This window comes from Ascaphus truei, chromosome 7 (assembly GCF_040206685.1).
Source record: "Ascaphus truei isolate aAscTru1 chromosome 7, aAscTru1.hap1, whole genome shotgun sequence".
NCBI lineage: Eukaryota > Metazoa > Chordata > Amphibia > Anura > Ascaphidae > Ascaphus > Ascaphus truei.
Window position 1 is genome coordinate 70,207,419 of NC_134489.1, and position 24,804 is coordinate 70,232,222.

Consider the following 24,804-nt stretch of genomic DNA (forward strand, 5'->3'; position numbering starts at 1 on the left):
AGAGAGGGAGAGAGGGAGAGAGGGAGGGAGAGGGAGAGAGGGAGAGAGGGAGGGAGAGGGAGAGAGGGAGAGAGGGAGGGAGAGGGAGGGAGAGAGGGAGAGAGGGAGGGAGAGGGAGTGAGGGAGAGGGAGGGAGAGGGAGTGAGGGAGAGGGAGGGAGTGAGGGAGAGGGAGGGAGGGAGTGAGGGAGAGGGAGGGAGTGAGGGAGAGGGAGGGAGTGAGGGGGGGAGAGGGAGGGGGAGAGAGGGAGGGAGTGAGGGGGAGAGAGGGAGGGAGTGAGGGGGAGAGAGGGAGGGAGTGAGGGGGAGAGAGGGAGGGAGTGAGGGGGAGAGAGGGAGGGAGTGAGGGAGGGAGTGAGAGGGAGGGAGAGAGGGAGGGAGTGAGAGGGAGGGAGAGAGGGAGGGAGTGAGAGGGAGGGAGAGAGGGAGGGAGTGAGAGGGAGGGAGAGAGGGAGGGAGTGAGAGGGAGGGAGAGAGGGAGGGAGTGAGGGGGAGAGAGAGGGAGGGAGTGAGGGGGAGAGAGGGAGGGAGTGAGGGGGAGAGAGGGAGGGAGGGAGGGAGTGAGGGAGGGAGAGGGAGTGGGAGAGGGAGGGAGAGGGAGGGAGTGAGGGAGAGGGAGGGAGTGAGGGAGAGGGAGTGAGGGAGTGAGTGAGGGAGGGGGAGAGGGAGTGAGGGAGAGAGGGAGGGAGTGGGAGGGAGTGAGGGAGGGGGAGGGAGTGAGGGAGTGAGGGAGGGAGTGAGGGAGTGAGGGAGGGAGTGAGGGAGGGAGTGAGCAGTTTTCCTGCTTGCTGAAGGAGCCACCCGCGCATTGATGTCTGCAGCATTGATGCGCGCTCCAACCTCAAGGTATTTGCGTCACTGGGAGGTTCCTATGGCTGCTGGGCGCCGGGAGCGCGCGCCTCCTCCTTTGCTCAGCTGTTCGCGCGCCGCCTAATGACAGAGCTCCAGCCACCTGCAGAAGCGCTGTGCTGCTCAGTGCATCCTTGCAAGCGCGGAGTGAGCACCCCACAGCTTCTCAGGCTTCGTGCAAAGCAAACCATCTGCACAGTGCAAAGCTTTTTCTAAACGCGAAACCTGTAGGATACATTTCAGGGGAAACAAACGGCAGATACACAAATTCTAATTATTATTGTTATTATTATTTAAATGCCAGGATTTTGCTGAATCGGATCAGTGAGGGAATCCCCAGCGACCACTGTAGAAGGAGGCGATCAGGAAGTAGCAGGTGCACCATGGTGTGAGCCACAGTGGCACACTACACACACCATGCTCCCGCAAACTTGAGGAAGCATCCAGGTGGTGGCGGAGTTGCGATTGAGATCAGAAAGCCAAAGTGGGGAAACACTCGCAGAGATGTCCGAGCCAACGCTGGATTTCTCCAAAGTGGAAAGTTTTCTGGACAAGCACCCCGACCTCTTTGAGGACTACCTCATTAGGAAGGGGAAGCACTGCATGGTGGAGAAGTGGCTGAAGAGAAATCAGATGACCAAAACGCTTTCCAACTCCAGCCCTGATGAGAAGAGCAAGGAGTGCTGGAGCAACCGAGGGGAAGGGTTGCATAGGAGGGCTTCACAGAAGGAGCTGAGGAAAAGTTTTGCCAGGTCCAAGGCCATCAATGTCAACAGGACCTATGATGAGCATGTGAACTCCAGAGCCCAGGAGCCCCTGACCAGCATGAGGAGGAGAGCCTTGCTGAGAAAGGCCAGCTCCCTCCCACCCACTACTGCTCACATCCTCAGCGCTCTGCTGGAATCCAGGGTCAGCATCCCCCAGTACCCATTCACTGCCGTGGACTACAAGTATTACCTGAAGGAGAACAACGAGAGGGAGTTCTTCCTGGAGCTGGTGAAGGACATCTCCAACGAGCTCAACCTCACCAGCCTCTGCTACAAGATCCTCATCTTTGTGTGCATCATGGTGGATGCTGACCGCTGCTCCCTTTTCCTGGTGGAAGGCACGGCCAACAAGAAGAGTTTGGTGTCGAAATTTTTCGATGTGCATGCGGGGACCACCCTGCTGCCCTCCTGCAGCACGGAAAATTCCAACGAGGTGCAGGTGCCCTGGGGCAAGGGCATCATTGGGTATGTGGCAGAGCATGGAGAGACAGTCAACATTCCTGATGCCTACCAGGTAGGTCCAGCCTCACCTGATGTTCCACACTAAGTGTTGTGTTCCAGGGTTTGGGGGTCATATGCAGATGGGGATGACTTACCAGTACACTAACTATTTACTGACCACCAGCATTGTATAACCCTCACTGCCAGAGGGACAGGTTGAGAATTTCTCCTTAAAGCATTGCATGCTTTATGGTAGGAGAAGAGTTAAAGCTCATATTAGGGAGAATTTGTTTAGCAAATGAAGGAAATCTCGTAATCTCCCGTTAGCATACATTGCAATGAGACAGGGAACTTTTATCAGGGAGAAAGTAGAAAAAAGTACATATTCAGCAATGGACAGCACTGGTGTTACTTGTACTGAGAGAATTGATTTTTATTTCCATTACACCTTACCCTCTGAAAAATATTGCTTACTCTGTTGGATCATCCTCTTATACAGATGTTGCTTCCATAAACTTGAATAGGATCTCACTTCTTAAAATCTGAAATATAGTGTGGATACATATTGTATGTTAAAGATTGTATCAACGGACGGGACTGGTTTCATACCCCGTTCCAGCTCTTGTAAATTTGAGCAAGTCGCTGTATTTTTAGATTGTAAACTGTCAGGGGCAGCGACCCCCTTTTCTATGGCCTCCTTTTATATTTGTTTTATAATTCCTGTATTCTGTTCATATTTGTTTGGTGTTTAAAACACCAAGCATGAAGATAGTAAAGTGGAAGGGTTTCTCGATGCCTGTGTGTACTGCGTTAAGTGCTAAATACTATAACATCACTATAAAGGCATAGCTTGTATTTTTTAAATATACAGAATTGTCAATTCCTGCTAATTTGACGTGGGTTGAGCTCATTGAATGCACGCACTGTATCATCCATTCAGATTAGCACTGAACTCGTGGATTTGGCAGCACAGGACGTACAGTCCTTCCGCCTTTATAGCATCTCAGTCATCACTCGCCATGAGTGCAATGTTATTTGAGCTTGTCTCGCTTGCACATGTTCGAGAGGATACTTTGAATACGAGCAAAAGTGAAAAGTAGACCTTCCCACGGTCACACAGGCTCACTTCTGATTTTCTTTTTCAACATGAATGAAAATGACCAGCCTTGACGAGCTTCGCCTAGCAGCCGAGCGAAAATCGTGAAATATTATAAAACTGTTGCACAGCTCACAATCTTTCCAGAAAGTCTGACAAACTTTCTGACAAACAGAAAGTCTGCACATTTAGGAGCGAAATTGGATTCCTGCGTATGTTGCCGCGTGGTGATTTTTGGAGAAGCGTTAAATGTTTGCAACGTCGAGCAACATTTCTCAGTTGTCTGCATACGATTAGCTCATCTTCTGTATAGTATTATTTGCCTTCATGTACTAACTAGGCGGCATCCCCTCCATTCACTCACCTGGTAAACACTACAGAACAATCTATTTTCCCCCCAGAACCACAAAGTCTCAGTCACTTAAACTTTGACCTAATCAGATACATTTGGAATTCACTGCTGCTAGATACATTTGTATTAAACCGCCCACTTCTTTTATTCACATGTTAGAAATCGTTTTTACTGTCTTCCTTTTCTTTTTTGTAGCCTTACTTAGTATTTTTATAGGTTGCTCATATTCAGTCAGGTAAGAAGCAGGGTAACATTCAGTTTGTTAACTTATTCACTCAAATGGACATTACTGCATTGTGTACTTACTGCCTCCTAAATTTGTTGCTTGCTTTCATTTACCACTGTTTCCAGAGGTCACGCCCCAGAATGCCTTGCATTGCAAAGCATTGTTGGCCGTGACGTCGGGAAGCAGAACGGTGGTTGACATCTGTGCCTGGCAGTGGTTCTTCTGTAGCTGCGTTTTTTCCCCAGCATCATTTTCACCCCCACAGGTGGATTATTTGTAGCCCAGGTATGTTACCACACTTCTTACCATATTCAATAGGAACCAATGTGTTCAGCAATATAGAAGGTCCGAAAATCAATTGCATTCCTACTCCAAAGAGCTAACACTTAAGTTTTTTTTCCATTTGTTTGAGTTTTCTATATTGTCATGATCCCAAAATGTTGGGAGGTCTACAATGGTAATGAGGCTCCTTGGATTGGCAATTGGGCAAATTGGTGTCCTCTGCAGAAAGATAGTAATCTGGGAGGGAATTTTGGTGAGTGTTAACCTTATTGTGTACAGCTCTGCATACTTTCTCATCACTGTAAAGGCCTATATAATTTTACAGAATTGTCAAGGTACACTCATTGGATGCATGTGCCACCCATTCAGAGTAGCACTGCCCTCATGGAGTTCAATGGAATTGTCATGTGCTTCTGTAACCTGCAGCATGCACTGGTTGTACTTGTGCTGTTCTGTTAACCAGTGTGTCTCATTCTGTTGATGTGGTGCAATAAACTTAAACTTACTGGGCCACAATACGTGAAGAATACATTATTTTTTTTTTACAAAAACAGGAAGTTTACATGTCATACAGTGTATATATAGAAAATGATAAAACTTTTACGTGTTGATAAGGATGTTACATCATGAGTTAAAATAAAATATCTAGGATTATATCCATGGAAACAAAAAAAGTTGCTGTAGATAATAGCATTAGGTAGAGGTAAAACAGTCATAGGCAGTTTATCAAACCTGTTTTTTAAAAACAAAAATTCTTATCAGGGACAACCTGATCCACCATTCTGCATATTTAAAAAAAGGATATATTGTTCATGCTTATTTTCAGTTCAAAGTTCAAGTGAATGTGTTGGTGCTAGAGAAGTGTAGACTTGTTATTTCATATGTGAAATAAAGCGCATAGTGCTTTCTGACCTCTTCTTTTACAAGCATAAAAGTGTTAAGGGTCTATGCATTGACACAGAGAAAATTGTGTTTAGATGCTCCGTTTGGTGGAGCAGAATTGCGGTAGATGTAAGAACAGTTTCATGCACCTGAGGCAGAATTTTAGACTTACGCCATCTAACATATGGAGGATGATTTGGGGGAAATAGAAGGCAAAAGGAATGGCGCAAAGAGACGGATCTCATTGTAATCTGTGCACCAAGTAACTCCTCCTAATGGCAGTCCCCAAGTCTCAATTTAGGGCAAAATTGGAGCAAAATGCTTTGATACAAAGGACAGGATGAAAATGCTCAGGTTCTGCTGCAAAATTGCCTTAATACATAGACTCCCTAAAGAATGCCGCGCATTACAGCATATAGGGTTTTACAGTGTATGTATCAAGGCAAATACTATCTTGCTTAGAACTCCATTGTATACATCTACATTTCCAGCATGCGGCTTTGTTAGATGTGAGACACTTTTTAGCCCCAAAGCAATGCATTGCATGCTCTCCGGACAGTAAAGAAGTTAATCAAGTGTGTTACATTTTATGTAGATGTATACAGGGCCGCCGAGGGTGGGTTCGGGCCCTGGTGAAAAAATTTTTTCGGGCCCCCAGCAGCTCTCTCCTCTCCTGTACTTAGCTGTGGCAGCCGCCTCCGCCACAGCCCTCTTTCTCCTGAACCTCAGCATCAAATGACGCCACGGATATCACCAACGTGACATCGCACGGCGTTGCGTTGCCATGGTAAGGCAACGTAATTTGACGCTGCGATGCCGTGTTGCCATGGCAACGAGACGCCGTGTGCCGTCACATTGGTTGATTTCTTTCGGCGTCATTTGACACTGCGGCTCAGAAGGAGGAGGGCGGCAGCAAGGAGTGACAAATAAAGATACCACGAGAAAGACAAAAACATATGTAACATAATCGGGCCCCAGGCCCCCTTCCGGACCACCGGGTCCCGGTAATTTGCTTCCTTTCCTCCCTCCCCCCCCCCTTTCGTCGGCCCTGGATGTATAGAGGTTTATGCCATGTTAAATGCAGAAGATCCCAGGTTACTGCCGGACACTTCCTGTCACCCGAAGATCATACTTTAACCCTTTCAGTACCGGAGGGTCCGCACCACCAGAGTGCCACAGGTAAGAGGAGATCCAGGATAGAGCTTTGTTCCAAATGCCAAGAGTATGGAGAATGTGAAGGAGAAGAGGGTGATCCACGGTATCAAATGCTGCAGAGAGGTCGAGTAATCTGAGCATGTTGTAATGGGCAGCATGGAGGTCATTAGTTATTTTAGTGAGAACTAAAGAGAGATCTGTGGTCTGCTGGGTTGCGCAAAGGGGGGCATGGCGAGGGTGTGTCCGTGATGTAATGTGAGCGGTTTGCCCTTATTGGCTGAATTGCTCACGTGACCCACTGTCGCGTTGTAAAAACAAATTAATTTGTCTTCTGAAGTTTCTGCAGAGCCATCGCTCACGTGCACGTGCGCACTATGGCCGTGCACATTCACTTTTGCATTTTGTTTTTGGCGCAAGCTATTATGCCACAGCTTTATCCTGAGCATCCCAGATTTGTTTTCTGCGCAAGCTACTATGGCCACAGCCGTATCCTGAGCATCCCAGATCATATTCTTCAAAGCCCAATTATGTTACTAATTTTAAGGTGCTTAGCAGCCGTTTTAATAATTTATTATGAATAAAATATATACCGGTAGTTTAAAAAATAAGTGACCAGTGAAAAACAGAAGCAATTTTTTAATGCAAAAACTAGATTATAAACTCTGCATCTCTGTCACTTTTTTTTAATCTATGCATCAAGTACAGTAACTCTTTCCTAACTCCTATTGACACTACCCAAATCTCAAGATGACTGACAGAACAAAAGTTGGAGCAAAGACCTTGATACAGTATATAGATGCAAATTAAAATGACACATTTTGACAATGTTACTCCAAATTTGCCTTGATATATTCACCCCCAAAGCATTTGTAAAATATAGGGATTACACACAACCCCTGTAAACTCAGAACCCAAACTCACCACGTCATATATATTTGTGTCAAAAAGAAGTGCTACTGAGATTGTGACTTCAAGTAAAACGACAAAATATGAAAAGCCTAGATCTTTGGCCTGAGTGCAGGAATTCAAATATTCTGGAAGAAATCTGTAAAACAGTAGTGGCGTATTTGAACAGAGGAACAAGAAACGCTAATCGGTCTTTGGGCAGAAAACAAATTTGCAAGTTGCATCAGCATAGAATGTCCCAGGAAGACTCAATGCCAAAGCAGATTAACTAAATTGATGTAATTTGTTTCAGAGAAGGGAAACTCAGCCAGGAAGGCTTTACAAAGATCTGCCAAGGCTGAGGATTGTGAAGGACCTTATAGCATCTCGAAACAACTGGGAGGTCTGAAAGTTCCCACTATTTGGGAAAGGTTGTCTGTAAATAGATACGATATCCTTACTATGGACATTCAAACTGGTGTATATCCCCCCCCCCCTTTCCTAAACATTCCAGCAGCATTGAGGAAAATACAATAACACAAAACCACAGTGATAGCCATATTACCACGTTGGCCAAGAAGACAACGGTATCCCGTCCCGATAAAGTTATTGTGACCCGCTGTGGGAACTGTATTGTTTCCAAATCTGTTGTCACAAGTCATGCACCCAAGGCTCTCCTCCCCCAACCCTCGGAAGGCAGGGCCTTTGAGAGGCATACATTGATAAACATGAAGTTGGTGGATATTCTAGAAAACATCTACTGCTACAGTGCATTCATGAAATGTTATATTCATAATGGAATCAATCCAGTACAGGTGTTTATTTGTAAAAGATTTCCCAATGTGCAAGTCTCAGTACTAGCAGCATAAAGGATCCGTGCACATTGTTCTCCTATGGCAATGCATCCAACAATAATACTTATGAAAGCATTACTTACAGTAAGATGAGACCAAAATGTCATCAAAGAATGCAAACATGGGACATACCGTTTGTTTTGCACGTTCTTATGAAGGCACCATTTGTAGTGCTAGATTCCTGTCCTTTGCCATTTTTTGTAAGGTATTGTTTGTAGTATCCATAACGTCAACTTTGGTAAATTTCTGTAGGCTCCCATGTACAGCCACAAGAGCCTCCAGGAAATGAGAATAGCGGTAAGTAAATGATCTGTTCTGCTTTTGACAAAACATTTGGTGTACACATGAAACTATTCATTACATTACATTGTTTGTAAGTATATTCTAGGTCCATCTTAGGCTGCGTCTATGCTGCCGCTGACCGTGCTTGGCGCTTAGCGCGGTCAGCACAATGAATTTGAATCTGTCCGGCCATGCTCACACGGCGCTCGTGCGCCATTGCACGTACGCTCGCGGGTGCTAGGGGCTTGCCGAGACAGATAAAATTGAGTTTGAGACGCGCTGAAGGGTCACATGACCTCCTCAGCCAATCATTGCCAGTCACTGTTTGGCCACGCCCCGGCCACGGCCCCCCTGCTCGCGCTTACCGAAAAAGTTGCCGGACAGCCGAGGGAGACGCACGGGGGATGCAGCCTTACCTTCTCCTCTCCCTTTGCTCTAGGGCAGGGATGCCCAACTCCAGTCTTCAAGGGTCGCCAACAGGCCAGGTTTTCAGGGTATCCCTACTTCAGCACAGCTGGCTCAATTAGTGGCACAGTCAGAATGGCAATGGCGGGTATTTAATCCCCAATGTTTCAAAAAAAGCTTTTTATATCGGTTAATTAAAAAATATAAACCCTACAACAGCAATAATAAGTGGGGTTGCACTAAGTCATGATAAAGGGGCTCCACGGAATCACATGACATTTGTAATGGGATCTTGAAAGATTGCTTTAAACAAACACTTGTTACACTCGTTATAAAATGGCACAAAGTAGTGGCCTCAAACTGGTTTTATTGAAGTGTGACCAAAAATATTTGGGTAAGTTTGTCTTGGAGATGCATTCCTACTAAGCGAAAACTATTGTGACTGCAATCAAGTGAGTGCTCAGTCAGCTAACAATTTATCTATTCTTTATAGTAGCTGTTTTGTATTTTAAATTGTGCTTATCAGATTCTCACATTTCTTTTGCTCAAGGGCCACAGTCAAATGAGAGAATGCGATTCCAGTTACATTTCATCAAGGCTAAGACATAAAAAAAAGTCCTGGTTAGTGCAGGTCTGAAAAAAGAATAAATATGTCAGGGGAAACATATACCACATAAAAGGCTTCCTTAAAATTCTTAAAAGCTATGTTTATTTTTAAATAAAGTATACAGAAAATTAAGTATAAAAAATTATAATAAAGAGCATATAAATGGGAGCAGATGAAACACATTGCGGCAATGTGTGTGGCCAGCGTCAGCAAGCGCCTGAGCATGCGCTTAGCTGCTTGCCAAGCAAGCAAATTTGAATTTGCTGCTTGCGCTGCCCCGCATGAGCGCCTGCACGCCCAGCGCCACCCTGGCCGCAACCTAAGGTGAAGCCTTGCAGGAGTTTACAAGTAGTGTTCCGGTCTTGTGCTGGTGGTTATTGAGGTCCCTAGAATGCGCTTGAACTTGCGGAAGAGAATAGGAATATTTCTTAGAAACGTGCTGAACAGATGCACAGGTATTCACACTCAGTTATGCATACAGTATATGCTCTTCTATATGGCAAAACACTGTCCCATAATGACAGGAGGAGGTGAAGAAAACAAATGAAAATAAACAGTCAATATTAATCATTCTGAAACACCATACATAAAACTGAGATAACATTTTTTTTTTAATAACTAGATGCGTGAGGAAGGATTGTTTCATTTTCATTCATGCTTTTTGTTATTTGAACATTACAGCAAAAAGATACATTATGTCTTTAAAAAAAGTAGCGTGGGCACAGGACACTTGAAGGGGCGTCACAACCCATGCTGAATTAAATGATATAATGAAGGATTCCATTTTTCAGTAATGCTAGAACAATGTACAGGCATACCCCGGTTTAAGTACACTCACTTTAAGTACACTCGCGAGTAAGTACATATCGCCCAATAGGCAAACAGCAGCTCACGCATGCGCCTGTCAGCACGTCCTGAACAGCAATACCGGCTCCCTACCTGTACCGAAGCTGTGCACAAGCGGGGAGACTATAGAGCCTGTTACACATGCGTTATTTACATCAGTTATGCACGTATATGATGATTGCAGGACAGTACATGCATCGATAAGTGGAAAAAGGTAGTGCTTCACTTTAAGTACATTTTCACTTTACATACATGCTCCGGTCCCATTGCGTACGTTAATGCGGGGTATGCCTGTATAAAATTGAAATCCATACATGACTTCATCATGTTACATTTTGTCGCTAAAGAATGGGAGCCGGCTATTGTTACTGGTTGCTTTCATTTTTCTGCTTTAACAAGTTTGTTTTTTAAATTCAGCATCACTGACAGTGTACAAGCGTATAATAAGGAACACAATGCACAAAAACCTTCCTCAAAATGTTTACAGACTAAAAAGGATTTGGCACTGGGATTTAAAACAGTTTAACCCATGTCAAAGGTAGATCTTCCAGCCCTTCTGCAGCACAATTAAATCGGATATGACTACTTCTAATTCCAGACACTATCTTATCCACAGTTTATAAAGTGCCTAAGGGTTTTTCTAAAATGTAATTAAGCATTATAATTGCTGGATGAGATAGTAGTTTAACATGTAAAAGACAGAACACCTACTCAGCATTGGGTATCTTCAAATGTGTATTCATTTTTTATAGCACTTGGTTTGGTGGTTGAGTAATTTAGGATACACAGAGAGCCTATCAGTGATATTTTAATGTCTAAATGTATACTTGCACATGGAATGGATTTAGTAATTATATTGTAATTACTTGTTTCCCAAAGAAAACTGAACTATATATACAGTGTGTTCTGAACTACACTTTTCTGTCTAAGTTATTGCAAAAATGACTACTTAATACTCTACCACTATTATAAAGTTTGCTGTTTATTTTCATTAAAATGATACAACTTTGGCTCTGCAGTAAAAAAAATGATTTTTGATGTTTAAAATAGTTTGTAGTGGTATCTAGTGCCATATTTACTAAGCGGTGCTAAGCTAGAGGACACCTTACTTGAATAGGTCGTAAGGTGTATTATGGTGCCGTAAGGTGTACCATGGCTTAGCACTATTTAGGCCCCATACAGTCTCCTTGTTTTAGCCATCGGATAGCTGGGTGCAATGTTGCTTCAATAAGGTAGGTAGATTACTACTTCAGTATCATTTAGAGCTTACAAGGTTTCCCAATACTCTATAAACTCTTTACAGAGACTGACTCATATTGTCCACAGCCCACAGGCTAAAATGTATAATGGCCTAATAAACAAACGTCTTTCCAATCAACAAAACAACAAAACAAAACCACTTTGTGATTGATTGCCATTAAAGTCAGGATTATTGCAAGCTTGTTTTGATTAAAGCATTAAGGCTGCAGCGTTGCCTGCGGTTTTCATCCAACACCGGCAAGGTATACGTAGCCTGTGTATTATTTAAACAAGAGAAGGTCCAACCACTTCAATGCTGGAAAACAAACAGACTTAACGAGGCTGTGAGCGATATGCACAGACAGGCAACAGATGTTCCTTTCAGTTCATTGTTACAGTCCACAATGCAGCACTTTAAAAATTAATAGAAAAGGGACGGTATGATTTTGTAACTGTTGCTTATGAGGATGCAGGGTTTGATTTACCATGCAGGGAAAGGAAGTTAGATTATCAATACAGATGGGGAGCAAAATCAAGACGATACCTTAGGTGCAGTCACGCTGCCGCTGAGCGCGCTGGCGCGTTTACTTCACTGAATGTCAATATGTACGGCAACACTCACGCGACGCACACTTGTGCCTGTACGCTCGCCAACACTAGGCACTTGGGGAGACAGATAAAATTGATTTGCAAGCGCACTGAAGGGTCAACCAGTCAATGCACACAGCCACACAGCGACACACACACTACACACAGAAAAAGCCCCGATCCAGCCAATGACATGCCCCCGGCCACCCCCAACCCCCCCCCCCCCCCCCGCTTGCACTTCTAAAAAATTATGCAGGACAGCCTGCGCTTATGCTTGGAGAGTTGGTGACGTCACCGCTCTCAATCATGAGCGCCCTCAGCGGCAGCGTGGCCGCAGCCTTACTTGCCTAACTTTGCATCGAAGTTTCTACGCAGATACAGGCAGGCAAATGAAGAATTAGAGATGTAGGTCTGGAATAAGGAATAAGCAAGAACATAAGGGGAACAGACACAATTTCTTTTAGCATCTAAAGGGTAATTCTATAGACTTCAATGGAGAGTTTGGGCCAAAAACTGTCGCTTTGATCTTTATTGAATTACAGACCTGTAAGCCTGACATCAATAGTGGGGAAGCTACTTGAAGGTTTAGTACGGGGTGATATTCAGGAATACCTAATGGAAAACAAAATTATTATTTATAACCTTATTAGTTTTTTTGAGGAGGTAAGTAAGAATTTAGACCAGGGTAATGCAGTTGATGTGGTCTACTTAGATTTTGCAAAAGCTTTTGATATGGTTCCACACAAGAGGTTGGTGTAAAAAATGAAGCAAATTGGACTCGGTAAAAATATTTGCACCTGGATTGAAAACTGGTTGAAGGATAGTCATCAGAGAGTTGTAATAAATGGAACCTTTTCTGGTTGTGCTAAAGTTGTGAGTAGATTACCTCTGGAACCGGTACCCGTGCTTTTTAACTTGTTTATTAATGACCTTGAGTATGGCATAGAGAGCAAAATCTCCATCTTTGCTGATGACACTAAATTGGGTAAGGTAGTAGAATTGGAGCAGGATGTAGTTTCTCTCCAGGAGGACTTGGAAACTGGAAACGTGGGCAGGTAAATGGCAGATGAGGTTTAATACAGATACATGTAAGGTTATGCATTTGGGAAACAAGAATAAACAGGCAACTTACAAATCAAATGGGGATAAATTAGGAGAATCCTTGATAGAGAAGGATTTAGGAGTGCTTGTAGACAGCAGGCTTAGTAATAGTTCCCAAAGTCATGCAGTTGTTGCAAAGGCAAATAAGATCTTATCTTGCATTAAACAGACAATGGATGGATGAGAAGTAAACATATTTATGCCCCTTTATAAAGCATTAGTAAGACCACACCTTCAATATGGAGTACAATTTTGGGCACCATTTCTTAGAAAAGACATTATGGAACTAGAGAAAGTGCAGTGAAGATCCACCAAATTAATAAAGGGGATGGATATATTTGATTTATGAGAAGAGGCTAGCTAAATTAGATTTATTTACTTTAGAAAATCTGCGTCTAAGAGGGAATATGATAACTATATACAAATATATTCAGGGTCAATACAAAGAGCTTTCAAAAGAACTATTCATCCCAAGGGCAGTACAAACTACACAGGGTCATCCCTTACGTAGGGTGACCAGATTATCAAAATGAAAAACCGGGACACATTCAAAAATTATTTATAAAACAAATGACATCACGTGACGCACCCCGTTGCCATGACGTCAGGCGGTGACATGTTGCCATGACAATGTGGCATCACGTGATGCCTCGGCGCCATAATGTGTCCCCTTGTCATGTCATGCAAGTATGTTTGTACTTTAATACATTTCTTTATTTTGAACTGCTGAGTGCTGTTGTCTCTGTACCTTTATACCTCTATACCTCTCAATACCTGTATGGGTATTGTATAATATATGTTTGTGTGTGTGTGTGTGTGTGTGTGTGTGTGTGTGTGTGTGTTTTGAATATAGGAGTGTCTGTCCTGTTTTCCTTTTTTTGTATCTTTTTGGACAGTATGCACCCTCCCTCTGCCTTTATTTTATATTTTGTTTTGTGTGTGCCCTGTGTTTCTGATTTTATATATTTATATATATATATATATCAACTGTAAATATTCCTGTATATTCATTTGCATGTCTTAGACAGGTCTGCAACCCTGTCTTTTACCATTATCACCCAGCAAACAGCATTTCCACTGCAGCAAGGGATTCTGGGAAATGACATGCAAATGAGCACACAGTGCCACTTTTTATCTCATGCTCACATTACATGAGCAACCCTTAGTCAATGCATGCTGCTTTAAACACAGCTTTTAAGCAAGGACTTGGGAGATGCAAAGTCAGTTAACCCACTCACAGACATGTTTCAACCTTGATGGGTATCATCAGTGTGAGGTTGGCTTGCTGACATTTGCTCAAATGAGATAAGAGTAGGTAATCACCACGACTATTAAGGTTATGGTGGGTAAAAAAAGTGACTAAAACCTTTATGCTTTACTGCTTTATGCTTTACTGTGGAGGGTTTTAGTCACTTTTTTTACCCACCATAACCTTAATAGTCGTATACATATACATATACATATACATATACCACGACTATTAAGGTTATGGTGGGTAAAAAAAGTGACTAAAACCCTCCACAGTAAAGCATAAAGCAACTGTAAATATATTCATTTGCATGTCTTAGACAGGTCTGCAACCCTGTCTTTTACCATTATCACCCAGCAAACAGCATTTCCACTGCAGCAAGGGATTCTGGGAAATGACATGCAAATGAGCACACAGTGCCACTTTTTATCTCATGCTCACATTACATGAGCAACTATATATATATATATATATATATATATATATATATATATATATATATATATATATATATATATATATATATACACACAGATATATACAGATATATACAGATAAATGACCTCTCATGTAACAGGGTACTCCAAGCCCACATAAAACTGCTCAAAAAGGTAATCTCAAAAAGAAACAACCATGCATTAAAAAGTTATGGTGGGTAAAAAAGTGACAAAAGCCCTACACCCTACAGCATAAAGCAAATAAAAAATATCACCTGTGAGCAAATTCACATGTCCCAAACAGTCTGCAACCTTGCTTTTCACTATTATCTCTTAGCACACGGTGCTTCCACTGCAGCCAGGGATTCTGGGAAATTGCATGCAAATGAGCACACAGTGTCACAAAAAGAAACACACACACGCACAAGTGCGCGACGGGGATGAGTATAAAAGTTATCTATCACAGAAGAAAATATATAATAGTCACTTACATATGACTTAAAATCACTGGGTACCAGCAGCCATGCATTGCAAAAGTCCGGTTAGATGACATGAAACACGTTTGGGATAAGGCTGCGCTAGAGTACTGCCGTGTATCCGGACGTGTAACAGCCTCCATGTATTGCCGGCATCCCCACAAGATGGACACAAAAGCCATGTGACCTCGGAAGTACATTCAGTATGAAATGCTTCGAGGTCACTTAGGTTTTGCGTCTTTCTTGTGAAAACGCCGGCAGTATATAGTGTTAAAAATTCTCACGTATAGAATTTCTCTCTAGCATCTGAGGTTACGTTGGTAAAGTTTCGACTGCACTGGGCTCTAGGGAGAGCTCCACCTTAACCTCCTGGGCACTTAATATTTCAAACTATTATATCTCATGATCGGATTTAAAAAATAAAGACAGCATTGCCAATTCCAAAAAGAAATGGCCGTCAGCGGGATCTTCTGCTTTAAAATATTGATACAAACATGCAAGGTATGGAAACAGAGTCTTAACACAGACACACTATTAATAGGGGTGGCCACCAACAGGTTAGGTTTTAAGGATATCCCTGCTTCAGCACAGGTGACTCAATCCGTGGCTCAGTCGAAGACTCCTTTCACTGTATAAGAAATATCAGACAAGGAGAAGTAATTTTTTTTAATATTTTGTTTTTAACATTTTAAATGAGTACTTCAGTATTAGGTGATATCTTTCTTCTATTTTAACATTTAAAAAATGCCCAAAGTAAACAAAAGACCTCTAGAAATTTTATAAAAACCTGGAACATATTAAAAATATGTTTTTTTTGTGCTATATTTTAGGGGAAAATATATATATGTATATATTTACAGGGAAAGCAATAATCAGACTCAGCAAAATGTTTGCTATGTTTTAAAACTAGTGGTGTGCATCTTGGATCCCTAGTTTCAATACCTTTGTGCCAATTTGTATCTGTTGATGCTCATTACTTATTAACATTCCCATGCAGTAGTTCAACCGAGCGGGGGGGAAAGGATGCATTTGCACCCCTCAAGAATTGATATGGCGCTTACAGAGGCCCCACACTCTTTCCTACAGGAATGAACTAATTGCAGAGCGGCCATCCTCATCGGTGTCATGTGACGTTGTTTCGTCGTGGTGATGCAACGTCACATGCCAACTCATTACCATGACGAGGCGCCGTCGTGACGCAATGACGTCACATGGCGACTCGTTGTCATAGCCAACGTGTCAGCTTGTGACTGTAACAGGGGAGTAATCCCTGTTAAAGTAATGTGCCTTTAATCTAGCAGTGTGGTGGTTAACTGCTGGTAGTCAATTAATAAACACCACCTGCCTGATTTAGATTGCTTACAAAAGCCTGTCTGTTGAGACAGGAAGTGGCTCCTCAGCTCATACCTGAGCTGAACTTGGGAGAGAGAGCAGAGATTGTCTTTGACTCTCACAACAGTCCTGAGCCCTGCCAGAAGAAACAGCAGAGCTGCTTACAAGACACAGGGAAAACTTCTAAACCTGAATGCTGACACACCCTGAGGGAAGGGAGCTGAACCAGGAACAGAGGAGATTTTCCCTCCAAGGAACAGATAAGACTTTCATTCTTAAGAGACTTCGTATATCTGCTTATTTCATACTATGTGTTTGGGGCTGGGAGACATGCTTAACTAAGAGAGTTGTGGATTGCATGGTATTTCACTAGAACCACTCCCAAGTGAATAGAAGCTGTGTTTCCCCCTTGTTTGGATGGTTTCCTGATGAAAAGGCAAAGGCACAATAAAGCCTTGTTATAATTTCCCCTTACAAAAAGTCTCCAATTGTGTACCTCTGTGAACGTCCGTCTACATATGGTGTCCGAAGTGGGACGAGAGGTGTCTTTGAAGTTAAAAAGGACCGGAGATTTTTATGTGAATTTTTTTTAATGCTTTTTGCCTACAAACAGTCTGAGCAACTAAGGAAAAAAAAAACCAATCTCATGCAGCAGAGACCAGAGTTAAAGTGATACACACCACTGAAACTTACACTGCACTGAAACTTACAAAACCACAGATGGACTCTTTTCCCCAATCCCAAGAGGAGAGAGACTGCTGAAGCAGCTAAACCTTATTTGCCTATCACAAAGTGTAATATGGTCATTGAAATAGGGGTTTTGCCTTCCGGCCATAGTCAGGGTTCAAGAAGTGAGTCAGCCCTTAAAAAGGGATATGTGTTTGTTGTTTTCAAAAGTTTCGCTGAAGCAGTGAATACAGATGGTGACCTACGAGTGGTACTGATTTTGCAAATAAAGGTTGCCACACCACATAGGGCTACCAGCGGTGAATGGAGTATATGCAGAAAAGTGTGAAAATTGATACAAGACTGAGCTGAAGCAGGGGAATTTTTAGCAAACAAATGCTCAGTGTAAAATTGCCCTATAGGGGAAAAAGGGATTGCTGAACTGTGTAAAAGGTATTTCAAAGCCAATTGCTGAGTGTTGAGTCACCCTGCCAGGAATGAAAGAAATAGTCCACTGCAAAGAATGTTTTTTTTTCTGCAAGTAAAGTCTGCCTATTATCTTGGGAGCAAAACAGACACCCAAAGTGTGAAGTGTGAATGCCATAATACCCAAAGATGAGACTGAAAATTACTGAACTCAGAAAGAAAACCAAATTCTGCTGCTGAAGCGGAGGAATTGCACCTAGCAAGTTAATGGTGTAAAGCAAACAGAAGTTTTTTTCCTAGCAACTACACATTCAGCATACCTAATGAGAGATTACACCTAACAAGTAAATGGTGTAAAGCAAATAGACTTTTTTACCTAGCAACTGCACATCTTGTATACCTGATGAGAGAAAATGCATGCACAGCACTGCTGATATTGTAAAACTTATCCAAGAAAGAAAAATTCTACAGAGATGCCTGTGAGAGCTACGACCTCTACACGCAAAATATGCCCACCTGTAGGACTACCACAATTGGGGGTTCTAGCAAATACAGTGGCAACAGCTGCAATAGCGCCTCCTGAGGTCAGGAAGAAAATTACACCTGATAGCCTAAAAATGGAGGACAAGATGCAGCGTTCCTGTAATGAACCCTACCCCACGGAAGAGTGGCCCTTCCAGTCCAATAAAGAGGAAGACATCTCTTACGGGAAACCCGAACCGAGTCACACCCACAAAACACCCCAAGAATGGTGGGGGTGCCTGAACTCGGCACGAACAGAAAAGACCGCTCCCTTTGATGACGAATATGATCAGCAGGAGACAGAGCGGGAGCAGTGGATCACCGAATATTTCCGTCAGCTATTACAGTTGCAAGAAAAGCCGGGTGGATCCAGTGACGCTGCTAAAATTTCAAATAAAGGAGATCCCAGTATTCCTGATGGGACGGAGTCATCCAAAACAAAAAGGTGGAAAAAGAAAAGCGGTTCTTCACTTACCGTGGAAGGAACAGACACATCCGCAGATCCTGTGGAGAAAAAGGGGGACCGAGTTGCCCTGCAGCCTAGAGAAAATGGAGAATTCGTCCCACGGTTAACCGAATATCCAGAGGGCCCAAGGCAGAAGTCGTGTACCCCAAAGAAGTGTCTGTCCGGTGCCAACAGTGAGGAACCCTCAACCAGTCATCCCAGGGAAGCGGAGCCGGAACCAGTGAGTGACGATCCCTTGACCAGCCCTGAAGACCCCTGAAAATTGCCAGGCGTGACTGTGATCTATTTCGAGAACAATTGAAACTTGAGACAGCAGATAATACTGAGTTACAGATGACGGTGCTCGCAATGTACTCTGAATCTGGGACAGAATTGGACGATCTCAAGACTGAGCTAGATACTGCAAATGCTACTATTTCCGCCATGGATGAAAAGCAGAGCCAATCTGATAAAATTGTGGCTACGCTAAAGCGGAAGTATGAGGAGGCATTGAAGCAGATGACAGTCTTCCAGCAAGAGGTTCCCACTCTTCGCATAGAGCTGAATGCCTCACAACAGGAGGTCAACAGTGTCCGGATAGAGGTGGACGTATCTCAGAAAGAGGTTCAGACACTCCGCAGAGCACTGGATGCCTCACATCATGAGACCAACAGCTGCCGCACAGACCTGGAAGTTTCCAGAAAGGAACTACACAGTCTCACTGAGGAGCTGGACATTGCTAAAGAAACTATTGCCAATCTTAATACAGATCTCCAAGTCTCCCAGAAGGAGCTTTAGACCCTCAACCTAGAGAAGGATGTCTCACGCCAGGAGACTGTCAGTCTCAAAGCAGATGTGCGTAAAGGGAAGGAGGACTGCAAAGAGGCCCTGAATAGTACAGAGACTGAAAAAGGAGAACATATAAGATTACAAAGAAAAAACGTAAAACTCAAAGAAGAAAATTTTAATTTGACAAACGACGTCAAGGAAAAAAATGAAAAGCTGCACGAGCTTAAAGAAATAAATAGACTTTTGGAAGGTGAGAAGTTTGAAGCAGAGCACCGACTGCAGAACCAACTGCATGGTCTGCGTACGCACCTCGAGAAGGCAGAGGAGAAGCAGCGAACTCTGCAGGATGACAATCTGCAGGCTGTTAAAGAAATTCAAGTGCTGCAGGAACGTCTGATGACCCAGTATGTCCCCGCAAAGCAGCATGAGAAACTGAAGGCTACCCTGAGCATCACCAAAGCAACGCTAAAAGTCAAGCTTAGAACCCAGGTGATTCGGCACAAAAGGGAGCACAAGAAGGTCCAGAAACTGAAACAAGTAACTGTGGCCCAAGCAAAGAAGTTCATAGTGCTTCACAATGCAATAAAAATGTGGAAGCAAGCTCACAGAAAGCAAAGCATGCAGATAAATTCCCTGAGAAGAGACTTGCAAGATGCACTCAAGAAACAGGGATCTCTCGCGGATGAGATTACAGTCCTACAAGGAAAAGTATTGACCCTGACTAAGCGTCAGTATCCCACAGCCCATGAAGACAAGGGTACAGTGAGAGCTGGGAATACCGCTCATCTGAAAGACAAGGTTGCAAAATTTGAACCACCTAAACAAGCACTAGCAAAACCTTCAGCCACCCAGCAGGCAACAAAAGAAGGTACACGTGCTGAATTAAAACCAGAAGAATCCTTAGCTGATGAAGCTGAAAAGATGGGACATTCTCTGGAAGTGGGTGTGTAATTGCAACTTAATCTCAAAGAGGCTGAACTAGCAACCCCATTGAGTGGGAAAAGGGCAGAGAGACAGCTTCAAGAGCGGAAAACTCAAAGGGCTGTTTTTAAACACTCTGCAACTGCTGCCATACAGTATGCCTACAATAAGACGAGCACCCGACGCAAGGGAAATCTCATGACCACGCACGTAGAAAAAAGACTATACTTGGAAAAAGTCCTCCTCGAGCGACTGAGGTGTGCTGATCTCAAGCACCTTCAGGAGGAGACACGAATGAACTGGAGAAAGGGCTCCAATCCCAGCAGGACTGAGGGTTCTCTTCCTCCATCCACTCTCATTCAAGTCACAGAGATATCTAGAATGAGAGTGGAAGGATGGGCTTTGACCGTGGCAAGCCCGAGCTTCCCACAAACAGGGGAGGTATGTAACAGGGGAGTAATCCCTGTTCAAGTAATGTGCCTTTAATCTAGCAGTGTGGTGGTTAACTGCTGGTAGTCAATTAATAAACACCACCTGCCTGATTTAGATTGCTTACAAAAGCCTGTCTGTTGAGACAGGAAGTGGCTCCTTAGCTCATACCTGAGCTGAACTTGGGAGAGAGCAGAGATTGTCTTTGACTCTCACAACAGTCTTGAGCCCTGCCAGAAGAAACAGCAGAGCTGCTTACAAGACACAGGGAAAACTTCTAAACCTGAATGCTGACACACCCTGAGGGAAGGGAGCTGAACCAGGAACAGAGGAGATTTTCCCTCCAAGGAACAGATAAGACTTTCATTCTTAAGAGACTTTGTATATCTGCTTATTTCATACTATGTGTTTGGGGCTGGGAGACATGCTTAACTAAGAGAGTTGTGGATTGCATGGTATTTCACTAGAACCACTCCCAAGTGAATAGAAGCTGTGTTTCCCCCTTGTTTGGATGGTTTCCTGATGAAAAGGAAAAGGCACAATAAAGTCTTGTTATAATTTCACCTTACAAAAGTTTCCAATTGTGTACCTCTGTGAACGTCCGTCTACAGTGACACAGTGATGTAATGACGACACTGCATCACATGATGAGGCTGCATCGATGGGAAGGGCATGTTAACACTGCACCCCCCAATCAGAGATTCTGATTGCGCTCCAGTTTCCATGGATAGATTAAAGGAGCAGTTCCTCCTGTTCATTACTGATTCTTCACTCGAAGAACTCCTAGTTCCCAAGATACTTTCCCGGGAAGGTGCTGCTGGCAGTGTCCCCTCCTCCTGCATTTATGGGACCAATAGGAAGCTAGGAGGCAATCCGTCGCAGTTTCCTATTGGCCCACATGACCTGGAGGATTTAAGTACCAGGAAGTACCCAACAGCGCCTTCTACAGTAAGTATCTCGGGAAGCAGGGGGTCCCCAGACATGAAATTAACGCGGCTTAGCTCAGGAAACTCCTGCTTTCAACCTAATGTAAAATAAAGGGGGGGACAAGGAACAGATTGCTCATTTAAAATAGTCAAGTACAGCAAACAAAAATAAACAAAAAGTAGCAATACCGCCTTCATCTTTAGAATTTTTTATGAACTTGAGAAAATTACAAAATAATGCATGTAGACAATGTACATCTGCTTGATTACAAAGGCAGCCATGCAGCAGGTCTCCTTTGGAAAGTATGGTTGCCAGGTGGCCTTTCCAAAAATACTTGACACAATGGTGAAAGGTGCGATGCGCTCGAGACACACACACCTCTCAACTCTGTCCGCTCCATGCTGTTTCCTCCTCTCCTTGGCCTCTCTCCCAGACTCCTGACATCTCTTCCTGATTGGCAATTGCTGGGTAATGCAGCCAATCAGGATGGAAGAAACTGACCAGCCCCCTAGCAACAGCCCTGCTCTCTCCCTCTGCCCCCCAAGTCGGCCAGGTCATTATGTTGAGAGAGGTAATACCTGACACATACATGCCAAGGGAGGTAATACCGGACACATACATGTCTAGAGAGGCAATACCGGTATACACATACATGTCCATAGAGGTGATACCAGTATACACATACATGTCCAGAGAGGTGATACCGGTATACATGTCCAGGATCATCTCTAATTTTTACTGGACAGAATGTTCATATACAGGACAGTCCTGTTCAATACTGGACACTTGGCAACCCCAGCACAGAGATACTTGCATTTTATCGCATATATCCATATACAGTATGTCTTGCTTGATCAGGGGTGGGCAACTCCAGTCCTCACGGGCCACGAACAAGTCAGGTTTTAAGGATATTCCAGCTTCAGCACAGGTGGCTCAAAGCCACCCTTGTGCTAGATCAGCAGTGCGCAAACTGGGGGCGTGAGATTTTTCGGGGGGGGGGGGGTGCGGACAGTTCAGAGGCCCCGCGCCCTTCCCCAAGGCATTTAATTTATTGCCGGGAGATTGCGTGAGGCCTCTGCAACACTCCACTTACCATGATTCAGCCGGCTGTGTGACGCTTCGCCATGAGGACGCCGCAGGACCATATCAAATGATGCCGCGGGACCATGTGACGTGACGTCACATGACCCGTCACCATGGCAACGTGGCGTCAAATGACGCCACGGGTCATGGCGTGACGTAACATGACCCCCTCATGCCAGAAAGCAAGGTAGAGGGGGTGCGAGCACCATGGGGGATCAGGCAGAGGGGGCACAGCGTGAATAGTTTGCGCAGCCCCTGTGCTAGATCATACTTCCACAGCCTTGACTTTTACTGTGGGGTTGTGAAAAGGTATCCATTTTCCTCCCATTGATCGTTTAATCCGTTTTAACTGAGGAGTAAATGCATTACATGGCTCTGCAGTAGTTACACAGTTAAACATTTAATTGTAGTGTTCAAATCCTAGAGACTATATTGGATGTAACCATTTGTATTGTGGTTAGAACTGTGTAAATATCCCTAATCCCTGATTTAAATGTAACGTTTCTTTTGAGGATTAGTGAGTGCATTTTATTACTCTGGAATTATAAATAATTAACCAGTGCGTAATCCCAAATGCCTTCATTTTGCAGATTTTACATGCAATAAACTAACCTGAATAGTGGTGTAAAACAACAAATCCTCCTTTAGGGGATCTGTAAATACGGATATTATGTAACATTCTTGCTACTTATGGATTGTGTTTTATGAAGCTAATTATTCAAACCCTGTTCATTAAAATGTTTTCTCCCTTCTCCCTTCTGTAATGCTGGTTACAGCGCTCTGTTCCCGAGACACCACTTTAAAACAGACACATTTTAACAGACATACTTGTGGTATGGTTGTATGTTTTTAAAACCCATCCAATATACAGGCATACCCCGGTTTAAGGACACTCACTTTAAGTACACTCGATAGTAAGGACATATCGCCCAATAGGCAAACGGCAGCTCACGCATGCGCCTGTCAGCACGTCCTGAACAGCAATCCCGGCTCCCTACCTGTACCGAAGCTGTGCGCAAGCGGGGTGTGTTTGTGGGATTGTGTGTGTGTGATTGTGTGTGTGATTATGTGATTGTGTGTGTGGGATTGTGTGTGTGTGTGTGTGTGAGTGTGATTGTGTGTGAGATCAGGGCCGCCAACAGAAATCATGGGGCCCAGGACAAATGAAAGGAGCAGACCCCCTCTCCCCAACCCATAGCACACCTACTGTACCACGGAAATACATACAATAACACACCCCACCCCCCCAATACATCTAAAAAACCCCACTCCCCCCAATACATCTGCAAATATACCCCACTCCCCCTAATAAATCTACAAATATACCCCACTCCCCCCAATACATATATAAAATACACCCCCAATACAAATCATGCTTGCCTTGGGGATTATCACAGGTCGGTGGCTGCAGGGGGGAGGGCGTGTGGTGGTGGTGGGGGCCGGTGGCTAGCGATGGGGGAGCGGGCGGGGGGGGGGGGGGGGCGGTGGCGGGGGCCCAGCGGCTGGCGGGACTGCGGGGGGCCGGCGGCTGGCGGAACTGCGGGGGGCCAGTGGGTGGTGGTATCCCGGCGGCTGGAGGGACTGTGGGCGGTGGCAGGGGCCCGGCTGCAGGTCACAGTAGTTGCTGCCGGCCCTACCCCACTGCAAGCACCTCTCAGTCCCACAATGGCTGCTCGTGTGTGCGCCAGGCCTCCCTCTCACGCCTGTGAGGCGGAAGCTTAGCCCAGCTGACTTCCGCCGCTGCCGAGAGACCCGGCACCGAGTGCAGCGTTTTATTATTGGGGTTGCATTTTTGTATGTATTGGGGGGGTGAGCGTGTATTTTTATATGTATTGGGGGGGTGAGGGTGTATTTTTATATGTATTGGGGGGTTAAGTAAAAGTTGTAAGCTAAAATTTGTTTTTCCGTGGTAGGTGCGCTATGGGTTGGGGGTAGGGGGCCTGCTCCTTTCATTTGTCCTGGGCCTCATGATTTCTGTTGGCGTCTCTGATTGTGTGTGTGTGTCTGTCAAGTGAAACACACTACTGTATATGAACAACTTTAAAATAGTAAATCCTCCTGTAATTTAAAGTAAAAGTACTGTAAATTCAGGATACAAACAAAAATTACAACTCCTCTCCATTTCAGCCTTCCCCCTTGCTCTTGTCCCCACCCCTCTGCCTTCTGTCACTCCCCTTGTAGCTAGAGACGTTTCCCAAACTCAAATTACAACTTTTGCTTGGGCTACGGAGACGGGAGACGCCCCA

At 44.1% G+C, this 24,804-nt stretch overlaps 1 protein-coding gene across 1 annotated transcript in view; it reads left to right on the forward strand.

The window, feature by feature from the left end:
* The first annotated feature begins 956 nt into the window (after positions 1-956).
* The window catches only part of PDE11A (phosphodiesterase 11A), a 441,965-nt gene continuing 418,117 nt past the window's right edge, over positions 957-24,804 (forward strand). Inside the window, exon 1 of the mRNA XM_075608987.1 lies at positions 957-2,129. Coding sequence (XP_075465102.1) covers positions 1,353-2,129 — 777 coding nt within the window. The 5' untranslated portion in view covers positions 957-1,352. The remainder of the gene's footprint in view (positions 2,130-24,804) is intronic.